This window comes from Sphaeramia orbicularis, chromosome 13 (assembly GCF_902148855.1).
Source record: "Sphaeramia orbicularis chromosome 13, fSphaOr1.1, whole genome shotgun sequence".
Classification (NCBI taxonomy): domain Eukaryota; kingdom Metazoa; phylum Chordata; class Actinopteri; order Kurtiformes; family Apogonidae; genus Sphaeramia; species Sphaeramia orbicularis.
The window spans coordinates 21,689-33,642 of record NC_043969.1 but is presented as its reverse complement, the minus strand read 5'-3'; the positions used below and the strand labels follow the sequence as shown (position 1 = coordinate 33,642).

Here is an 11,954-nt window from a genome sequence, read left to right as displayed (position 1 = left end):
TTAAGACTTACCTGCTCGGTCTTTAAACATTTCTTGACACAGTAAAGGTTTCAGCCCTGATTAAAATCACAGAAAAGTCTGCTGTGTCACACTTTAGCTGACTTTTACCCCTAGGATGGAGGAGGCGGACAAATTATGATTGACAGGTCAGTGATTCTCTCTAAGCCAATCAGTTCAGACAGACAGACAGACAGACCAGACAGACAGACAAGATAGATAGATAGATAGATAGATAGATAGATAGATAGATAGGATATAGATAGATAGATAGATAGATAGATAGATAGATAGATAATCGTCTGTATTTGGTTTTTCAGTGAAAATCAAGTATTTCTCCTGTATTTAATTCACTGATCATGTAGATGTTCATAAAAGCTCGGAGTAAAGTTGAGGGTTAATTAGATCAAAAACAGAGAAAACTGAAGAAAAAGCAACTTTTTCAGTAAATCTCTCATTAACTGAACATAAACCAGTGTGTCCATCCACTGTCATTGATCCAACTCCATGGGTTTGACTGGAGAATCAACGTTATAGTAGATGATGGTGTTTCCATGGTAACTACGGAGCCTCTGAACGCCCAAATGGGTCATATCTGATGACCATGAAAGATGAAGAACTGTATTTGACACCAGTTATTTCCATGGATTAACAGGATTAGTGGATCAACAGGATGCTTGGGTCTTTATAGGTTCAGTGCAATTTGTGGACAGTATTTATTTTCAGATATTTATTGCAAATCATAGTGTTATTGTCTTTTAATTGTTTTTATGTTGATTTTGTACTGCCTATATCGTATAACTTGTTTTCTAATTGTATCTGTTAATCTTTTATACTTGATAGTGATAGACCTCTGCATAATAACTCCTATGTACTGATGAAATATCCACATCTGAAATTGTCTGCTCTGCAGAGGAGGAGGGAGGACGGCAGCCTGGCCACTCCTAACTTGGAACTTTATTCTTGGTCATTGTGCTCAGACCCCTGTTCTCCTGGGCCTGTATTCCTAAAGCTTCTTAGTGCAAAGAGTTACTCCTAGTGCCCAAATTCTGAGAAAACTCTTAGAATCATGATGTTTTCTTTGAATTTCCCCTAAAAATTAAGAGTAGATCCTTGTAAAAAAATAAAGCTATTCCTAAAGAATCCTAGCCGTTAAGAGAGCTCCTAAGGTGAGATCTGCTCAGAGCAGCAAGAGGATTTTTAAGGGCTGAGGAGTTCCCTCAGCAGAGGACAAATGGCAGACGGAAGAGGCAGGAGAGATATTCTGCACACACTGGATGACAGTGAATTAATAACGCTACACATTGCACTGTTAAAAAAAAAAAAGGAAAAAAAATTGTATTATTCTGGCAGCAGGGGTGCCGAAAAAATACTGTTAAATAATGGAAAATAACCATCTCATGAAAATACAGTAATTTTCCATAATTAAAATGCAGTTTTTTGCCCTAACTTGACATGAGATTTTGCATATTTTTTTTGACTTTTTTCATGTTTAATAAAGAATATTTACATGTATTAAAACAATCAAATTCCTATAAATATATATATGAATAATTTTCAGTGAGACTCAGTTGTCCAATCCACTGATAAAAACTGTATTTGGACAGTTTATCAGTGCTTATACATGTTATACATTCACAAAAATACATTTATGCCACATTTTTGTTGTGAAACCTCCTGTACTTACACAAGATATTTGTCAATAACAAACAAGTCTGGTTCAACTGACAGAACAAATACTTCTGTTATGGTTAACTGTCAGTAATTTTATCTCATTTTACTATTTTTTTACAGTATTAAACTTTAAAGTAACAGTTTAATCTCATGAATAGAAAATAAATATTTGTGAAATTCCGATACATTTGCAAATGTATTTTAACTGTATTTTTTCTGTGGAAAAAAAAAATCTTTAAAATGGAAATTATATGGTTCTTCACAGTTACAGGTTTTTGTGTTGTTTCACATTTGACCTGTAAAATCACAGTCTGTTTTTATCATTTCATTGATATTTTCCTGTGTCTTAAAAATACAGGAAAAATCTGTAAAATCAACAGTGAAAATTCTGTTAAATTACAGATTTTTTTTTTTTACAGTGTGCCAATTAATTTGAGCAAATAAATAGAACTCTCACTCTGTGAATCCTGTGCCAGTGGGCCTGAGTGCTTTCACACATTTTGTCGATAATTTTAAAGTATATCTTACTATTCACTGAACAGATCTTTTCTTTTATGTGAAATATTATTTACAATTCCACAGTCTTCATCAGATTAGATTCTATGATTCAGTTTGTCCATTTGAGGCTCCATCCTTTGCCCATTATCACCAAAAGTGTAGTTTTTTTCTCGCTTTTAGGATCAACCAATCACAGCTTTTGGAATGATGACTCATACCTGTCAGCAGGTGACCACACCTCCTCACTGACAGGACTTTTTGTCCATTCTTTGCTCAGAGTTCTCTGGACAGTGTTCTGGAATCACTTCCTAAGATAAGACTCCTTGCTGGGAATTTTTAGGTTCAGTTCGGAGCTGTGAGAGGATTCTGAGAATGTGTAGGACTACAGGCCCAGGTCTGACCCTCATCCCTCTGTCTGTGTACAAATGACAAATAAACTATCTCATTATCTTATCTTTTCCCATCTTATCCTATCCTGTCTTTCTTATCAGTTTGTGTAGAATGTGTCTTGCTGATTATATTCTATTTAAATCTTTTTAATACCAGTATTTCTGTGTGTGTGTGTGTGGTGTGTGTGTGTGTGTGTGTGTGTGTGTGGGTGTGTGTGTGTGTGTGTGTGTGTGTGGTGTGTTATTTGATGTATTTTATAAGCGTGTATTCGTCCACGGTAGATCTGTAACCTCCTGTACTTTTTGGCGTACAAGATGCAGACCCACAAGGAATGAAAGCTGTTTTTTAGGTAACAAATCAAGACCACTTAAGACAGCTGTGCATTAAACATACTTTGAACTGTTGTGTTGAGGTTCTGCTCACATCTGGCCACCCTGCGTTGTTTACCTTTGTTCTTCCTTGCTGAACCTAATCCAGCCTTTCACTAAGTCTACACAGAGAAACAATTGAATTCCAGCCCAGAGCAAACGGCGCAGTTTGTCTGTAGGCAGCACAGAAGTCCGGTACATGAGACTGTGGGTTTACAGGTACTGCAGGTGCTGTGGTGGACAACAGCTGCTTACTGAGAGTCCAAACATTTCCAGTGCACTGCTAATTAAGATGATGACAGCTGACAAAGAGACAAACTGGAGAATACGGAGGCAATATTTCTTCAGTACCCGAGTGGCTCATTGTATCTTTTGACTCCTTTTCATCTGCAGTACTTTGGACTTGTTTACCTGTAAAACAACACAAGTATTTTAGACTGTGGATTATATGGTAAGACTGAAGAACAGGGACATCACTGTGCAAAAAAAATAGAGATGTTGAGTGTTTTATCGCTCTGTAACCAGATAAAAACAGAACCTTTGCATAGGACCGTATTGTGTCGCTTTTCCAGCTCGTTCCAAATGGTTTTTGTTTGACTGTTCCCGGTCATTCAGAAACGAAACAACCCTCATGTGTTTGGAAATCTTTTTTTTGCACTGTACATGCCCTGCTTTTGTAGCTGCATCGTACAAAGCCAGTCTCAGATAGACTAGCTCAATATGTGATGTCAGCATATTACCCCTTTAAACACTCATTCTGATTAAAAATAGCAATGCAAAGTGTATGGCAGAGTTCTAAGGATTTATCCAGGAAGCTCAAGGATACGTTAAGGTGAGTTCAAACTGCATTCTGTCTGCTGTGTGTATGTTTGTGATGTGTGATACCACAGATGTACAACCCAGTCTGGCATAACAGTATTTATAGACACTTATAGATGAAATCATTTAAAATCAATGAAGTATTTGTAAGAAAACAACCATTTTGAGTTTGAAAATAATGGAATTGAGAAATATTTGGTTGAATTAAAAGGTGTTGATCCCAGAGATACAAATGCAAGCTGGACTGATTTACTTCGGTATATTTATTTTTACTGTCATATTTGTGTATATGTGGATAAGAGAGCGTTCTGGAGTTTTAAAAAAGCAGGAAAACAAACTGAACTTATTGTTTATACTTTTCAATCTCGTTGAATTTGAGTTGAAAAAATCTCCGTCTTTTAATATACTGTATGTAAAAAAGCATCTGAAGCAAAAACTGTCTGTGCTTTATGTTTGTTATAACTCTATACGGCCTAATGAACCAAAACAACCATGTACACATAAATAAACAGAGCTACTTCAAAACTATGCCTGAGCCTGAACCCCACATGGCTGTTATAGAAATCATGTCACCTCTTTATTTATGTGGCTAAAGCCCATGTCTGACTATTCAATTATCTGAGAATACTGGAATATGCTCACTACAATAGGACTCAGAAAAAGGAAATGAAATTAGGTAGATAGGCCAATATTTTAAAACATGTTTGTAGTTATTTAGAACATGTGAATTTATTAAAGATTATAATACAAATTGTGTATAGTACAAATTATGTATGTTTAAGGGCCCCCATTTCTAAGCTGAGGACTGCCTCTGGGGTGTCCTATTACTAAATGTATCTTGTAAATCACAGGTGTCAAACATGCGGCCCGGGGGCCAAATCCGGCCCATCAAAGGGTCCAGTCTGGCCCTTGGGATGAATTTGTGAAATGCAAAAATTATACTAAAATGTTAACAATCCTTTTAGCTCAGATTCCACATTCAGACCAATTCAATCTCCAGTGGGCAGGACCAGTCAAATACTATCATAATAACATATAAATAATGACAACTCCAAATTTTTCTCTTTGTAAATGTAAATATTTTCATGTTTTTACACTAAAACCAAAGTATAATTTCACAAAAAATGTGAATAACCTGAACAAATACGAACAACCTGAATTTTTTTTCAGAGAAATAAGTGTAATTTTAACAATATTCTGCCTGTTAAATGTTTTGTGTATTTGTAAGTAATAATGTACATGTGTAAATTATAAACTGACGCATATATTGTTAAAATTACGCTTATTTTTTCAGTTTGTTCTTGTTAGTCACATCTTTTGAAAGGATAGTTTGTAGATGTAAACCTTTTTCACAATGTAAATTTACTTCTTTCGCGGTAAAACATAGAGAAAAGTTTGGAGTTGACATTATTTCTGTTTATTATGTTATTATTTTACTAGTGCGGCCCACTTCAGATCAAATTTAGCTGAATGTGGAACTGAACTAAAATGAGTTTGACACCTCTGTTGTAAATTAACTGTTGATCTTTACTGTTTGTAATAATTTTGTAATAAACTGAATGACTGATTGATTGACAGGTGATGGAGTGAGAACTAGTTCCTCTTAACTGGGTTTTATTGACGTTAGATCCTGGTGAAGGTGTTGTTACCTTCTACTGTGTGCTTTGTTGATGGTGAAATGCAAATGAACCCAAAATTATGGGGTTTCGATACCAACATTTTAACATGAGTATCAACTGTGTGTGCTGGTTCATTGTGCCTCTGTGATTAAATCTGTGATCCTATGGTTAGGCTGAATTACAGAGCGCTTAGACGCCTGGCTGTGTTTAACCCATAAAGACCCAGTGTTACTTTTATGTCAGTTCCCAAATGAATTTTTGTCTATATTTAACCTTTCTTAAGTGATTCATCACCATTTTATTAAAACATTATCATCTGTATTTAGCATTTTTTCAGTGAAATTCAGTTATTTTCCTATAATTAAATCACTGATTATGTAGATGATCATAAAAGTTCCGATTAAAGCTGAGGGTTATTATATAAAAAACTGAAGAAAAATGACTTTTTCCATAAAATATATCAATAACTGAACATAACCATGTGTCTCCACTCGCTGTCATTGATCCAACTCTATGGGTTTTGCTGGGGAATCAATGTTGTAGAAGATGACGGTGTTTCCATGGTAACTACAGAGCCTCTGAAACGTCCAAATGGGTCATACCTGATGACCGTGAAAGATGAAGAACTGTATTTTACACTAATTATTGACGTAGATTGATCAGATGAGTGGATCAACAGGTATTAAACATTTTTGATCACTACATGGTGTTGATTGCCAGTGGTTCTTTGGGTCTTTATGGGTTAATAGTAGGGCTGAAAGATCTACTGTTATTGTATCGATATCTATACTGAACAAAAATATAAACGCACCACTTTTGTTTTTGCTCCCATTTTTCATGAGCTGAACTCAAAGATCTAAAACTTTTTCTCTGTACACAAAAGGCCTATTTCTCTCAAATATTGTTCATAAATTTGTCTAAATCTGTGTTAGTGAGCACTTCTCCTTTGTCCTTTGCTGAGATAATCCATCCACCTCACAGGTGTGGCAGATCCAGATGCTGATTAGACAGCAGGATTATTGCACAGGTGTGACTTAGGCTGGCCACAATAAAGGCCACTCTAAAATGTGCACTTTACTGTATTGGGTGGTCCAGGGGGGTCAGAAAACCAGTCAGTATTTGGTGTGACCACCATTTTCCTCACACAGTCTTCTTCATGAATTCTCTGAAACAGCTTTGGAGATGGCTTATGGTAGAGAAATGAACATTCAGTTCACAGGTAAAAGCTCTGGTGGAGATTCCTGAAGTCAGCATGACCAGTGCATATTCCCTCCAAACTTGTGACATCTGTGGTATTGTGCTGTGTGATAAAACTGCACATTTTGGAGTGGCTTTTTATTGTGGCCAGCCTAAGGCACACCTGTGCAAAAATCCTGCTGTCTAATCAGCATCTTGATCTGCCACACCTGTGAGGTGGATGGATTATCTCAGCAAAGAAGAAGTGTTCACTAACACAAATTTAGACAGATTTGTGAACAATATTTGAGAGAAATAAACCTTGTGTGTACACAGAAAAAGTTTTAGATCTTTGAGTTCAGCTCATGAAAAATGGGAGCAAAAACAAAAGTCGTGCATTTATATTTTTGTTCAGTATAGATATGAACATTCAAGATATTATCGAAAAAGCAACGATATAAACAATATAGATTTCCCCTGCGCTCGCCCTGCATGTACAGCTCTGCAAGTCACAACAAATTTCATTCATTCGTACTTTATGTTAATGTTGATGACTGGCAGTGAGTTCTTATAAATAAAACTGCACTTTCCACATTCTTTTGTTTTATGATGTTTGTTTAATTCTGAAAAATGCTTGGTTTTCACCAAACCCGTAGTCATATCGTATCGATATCGAAATATCTGGTATGAATATCGAGATATGAAATTTTGTCCATATCTTTCAGCCCTAATTAATAGGTTTGCAGTAGTCTGAAAATGTGGCATGCGGACTGTTTTCCTTGGTTTTGACTTTAGTTCTTAATTAGAAGACGGTCTGTGTTCTTTGTGTTTTGGTTGTGTTAGTGCAGTTAAAACTTTTCAATAAAAAGTAATCCACAAAAAAAAAAAAAGGAAACAAATTTTACTGCAACAAAATCAAGGTGGAGAATAGATCGACTAGAATTTAATGATGCTTAAGTGTTAGTATTTAGTGGTAAAAGTGAAATAAATGTGGCCTTAAAAGTGGTATGAGAGCGTGACTGACTTAGTTTTGGAATCCCACTCCAGATGTTCTGTCACTAAACTGACTGTCTAACTTGTTCAGGTATCAGGCAGAACCATGGGGGACTGGTCCATACTGGGTCGCTTCCTCTCAGAGGTTCAGAACCATTCCACAGTGATAGGGAAGATCTGGCTCACCATGCTGCTCATTTTCCGCATCCTACTGGTGGCCTTGGTGGGCGATGCCGTCTACAGCGATGAGCAGTCCAAGTTCACCTGCAACACCCAGCAGCCCGGATGCAACAACGTCTGCTACGACACGTTCGCTCCGGTCTCACATCTACGCTTCTGGGTCTTCCAGATTGTGCTGGTCTCTACGCCCTCCATCTTCTACATTGTTTTTGTTCTGCATAAGATCGCCAAAGATGAAAAGCTGCAGGGTCAGAGGTCACAGGTGGCGGCCCAGAGGCCTCCCAGACGGACGGAACGAGACGCCATGGAAGCCCTTAGGGTCGACATGGCCAACTACTATCCCTGTTACAAGGAGGAATGGAACGCAAGGGAGAGGGGCGGAGCGGAGCAGAGCATAGTGGAGGAGGACTACGGAGAGCTGGGAGAGGACCCCACACACCAGTCCAACCAGGTCCTCCTCATCTACATCCTTCATGTTTTACTTCGATCTGTCATGGAGATCACATTCCTGGTGGGCCAGTACTTCCTGTTTGGGTTCGAGGTGCCTCACCTGTACCGCTGTGACACCTACCCCTGTCCGACTCGTACTGACTGTTTTGTGTCACGGGCCACAGAGAAAACCATCTTCCTGAACTTCATGTTCAGCATCAGCTTAGGCTGCTTCGTGCTCAACATCGCTGAGCTCCACTACCTGGGCTGGATCTACATTTTCCGCATCCTGTGCTCGGCCTGCTCCACCTGCTGTTGTCAGGAGAGGGACACTGTGGAACTGTACTCACATCACAACCCCCTTCTGCTGCAGCTCAGGCACTCGCTGAGGGGCCAGCTGGTCCTGCAGACCCCCGCAACCATGATCCAGGAAAAGGCAGGGGGGCTGCTCGCACACGCTCCGGCCATCTCCTTTGAGACAGACTCAACTGTGGAGTGCACCTCCAAGAGAACCCCAGAGAAGAGAGACAAGGTGAAGGTGAAGCTGGCAAACATGGCCCGAGTGGGAAGGACTAAGAAATCATGGCTGTAGAAAGGACCAATGAACTGAACTCCAAAGACAGAAACCTGTTCCATACACCTAACCCTGTCTCACAGGAAATCATTCACATCGTTAGCCTCATAGCAAAACTGCCAAAGTCATACACAAATGGACAAAAATATGTGGACGCATTGAATTCAGGTGTTTCTTTTCTAACAGGGGTCTGGGATACAAAACAATAATGACACGTCAGGATGTAGTTTTATGTACTAGTCAACATTTGCTAGGGATTAGTTTTATATTTGCACAGTAATTGATGTTGTATAATATTTTGGGTGACTTCATATATTATGTGTGTACTTTGGCTAGTCATGTAAAGAAAAATGGACCAAAAGGTAAAAAAACATAAATTTTTATTGCACTTTCAGGCAAAAGGGTGATACAACCCTAGAAATTAGAGTTCACAACAATTACTCTTCCAATTTTGTTTTCACTGAAACCACTCAGAATGTTCTGAAACACATACGGTGTGATGTCAATAATGTGTGTGGCCACCATCCGCATCCACAGGCTGCACTCCACAGGGAAAGTCCATTTTCAAGTTTCCAGAATTACACCCCCGAATATAGCAAAGTTATAGTCCTGATCCCTAGCAAATGTTGACTAGTGGATTATGGGATAAACAGGACACCTGACAGCTGTAGACATGATGTGTCCCAATGTTTATGTCTATATAGCTGATAAACATCAATACTTCCTTAAAGTTTAATGGCAGATTTTTCTTCCTCAGTCAGATGTGATGACAGTAGATGGTTAGATGAGGAAGAAAATTATTATTTACAGTCAGAGCAGGAAAAATATTATAGAAATTTAGAGGAAGAACATTAAAAAAATCATAGTTATGGATAAAAAACAATTAAAATAAATAAAATCAGTGTTGAGAGAAATTAAGTAAAAACCATGTCTGAGGCATTTTAGAAGCAAAGATAACAATTTAAACCAAACTAACAAATGCAATGATATCTATCCCATAATATAAAACTCTATTCTGACATTAGTCCTTATTGTTTTGGATCCCAGAGCCCTGTTAGAAAACAAACACCTGGTGTCCACATACTTTTGTCCACATAGAGTATGACCCAGTCAATTATGCTATGAGACTAACGATATGCAAATAAAGCATCATTGTAATTAGTTGTTTTAAACCTAACATTGCCTACACTGTGTTTTGATGGAAGATTCCAGGTCCAGTTGTGTCCTGTGAGAGCTCAGGGTGGAAAACATGTATCACAGTCAGTGGTTGTGATTTCGAACCCACTGGAACTATGCATTATTTACACAGACGGTGTTTGTCACTTTAAAGGATGATTGTACAAGTCATGAAAGTGTCAGTTTGTTCTAAAGTGCAGAGTGTGAAGCGTCTGTCCCTCCTCCGCTCTGCTGTGAGTGGCTGAACACGTCTGGTCAGAGCTCAACATGACAGGCGTCCCTGTGGAGGACAGGTGTCAGATGTTCCTCATGTGGTGTTGGAGGTGAGTGATGGGACACTGTGCACCTGCTCAGCTGCTTTACACTCAACTGCAAATACTGTACAAGCTTTAACACCAACTGTGACGTTCCTGGTTTGGAAACTTGTAAAAGATTAAACATCTCATCTTATTTATTACTTTAACTTCATTATTACCACTTTGTTGTATCTGCTGTACTTTATAATGTGCAATTTTCTGTTTTTTCCAATACTGTCTCTCTTTTTTTTTTTTTTGTTATTGGTTTCTTGTGGGATTTCTTGTGTGTATCTGGTGTTTGTGCTGCTATTGGAACCTCAACTGGACTGGACTGTGAGGGCTCTGCCCAAAGGATTAATACAGTTCTGTCTAATGTCATCAAATCATCTGATCTGATTTAATCTAATTTAAATTATCTAATCTGATTCAATCTAATATAATGTAGTTTAAATTTATCTAATTTAATCAAATTTAATATAATGTAAGTTAAATGTATCCAATCTAATTTAATGTAATCTAATCATCTATCCAATTTAATCTAATCTGATTAATCTAATCCGATCTAATCTAATTTAATCTCAGAACAGCTATATGGTAGATTTATTACATTATTTATTCCACTAACTAATCAAAAAATACTAGGCAGTCGTCTGCCCACTGTGACTAATTACCAGTTAGCTTCAGCCGCTAACGACCTCGTTCTGCAGCCGTGTATTCGTTCTCAGAAAAGTTGGATCGACTGTTTTACTGCAAATTAATGTCATTTCTGCGACAGCGTCATACATGAATAGTGAAATACAAAGAAAAAACTCCACTCAGACATTCTGAACATGAAGTGTGCCACTTGGAAGTGCATTCAAGAGGAACCAGGTTAAACCGGGTTAAACCAGGAGAACCAGGTTAAACCGGGTTAAACCAGGAGAACCAGGCTAAACCAGGTTAAACCAGGAGAACCAGGTTAAACCAGGAGAACCAGGTTAAACCAGGTTAAACCAGGAGAACCAGGTTAAACCAGGTTAAACCAGGAGAACCAGGCTAAACCAGGAGAACCAGGGTTAAACCAGGTTTAAACCAGGAGAACCAGGCTAAACCAGGAGAAACAGGTTAAACCAGGTTAAACCAGGAGAACCAGGTTAAACCAGGAGAACCAGGTTAAACCGAGTTAAACCAGGAGAACCAGGTTAAACCAGGTTAAACCAGGAGAACCAGGCTAAACCAGGTTAAACCTGGTTAAACCAGGAGAACCAGGCTAAACCAGGTTAAACCTGGTTAAACCAGGAGAACCAGGCTAAACCAGGTTAACCAGGAGAACCAGGTTAAACCAGGAGAACCAGGTTAAACCAGGTTAAATGACTCTGAAAGTGGATTCTTAAGTGTTTCCTCTCATCTGTGTACATTATGCAATGAAAAGAAAAGTACAGACTATAATTACTGTAGAATACCCGTATAACATAATTAGAAATGAGAAGAGAAAATGCAAAATATCACTGACTGTTTTTGATAATACAGTCATTTAAGTCCATATAAAAGTACAATGCACTGAAGTTAATCTATTATGGTCATGTTCCCTTAGTATTCACATTATTAACACATGGGTGAAAGCAGCGACAAAGAAATCCAGAAATAACTACTACTACTACTACTAATAATAATAATAATAATTAATAATAATAATAATAGTAATTATTAATAATAATAATATAACAACAACAACAATATACCTACATATTTATTTATTTTCAATACAAACATGCACATTTGTTGC

The 11,954-nt window shown here is 37.8% G+C and overlaps 1 protein-coding gene across 1 annotated transcript; it reads left to right on the top strand.

Moving 5' to 3' along the window:
* The first annotated feature begins 7,640 nt into the window (after positions 1-7,640).
* LOC115430958 (gap junction delta-2 protein-like) lies at positions 7,641-8,735 on the top strand. Its single transcript, XM_030151163.1, has one exon. It carries the CDS (start codon positions 7,641-7,643, stop codon positions 8,733-8,735), a length of 1,095 nt encoding a protein of 364 aa, XP_030007023.1.
* Positions 8,736-11,954: the final 3,219 nt, after the last annotated feature.

Coding starts and splice junctions, on each gene's coding strand:
- LOC115430958 (XM_030151163.1), top strand. CDS start 7,641: ATGGGGGACTGGTCCATACTGGGTCGCTTCCTCTCAGAGGTTCAGAAC.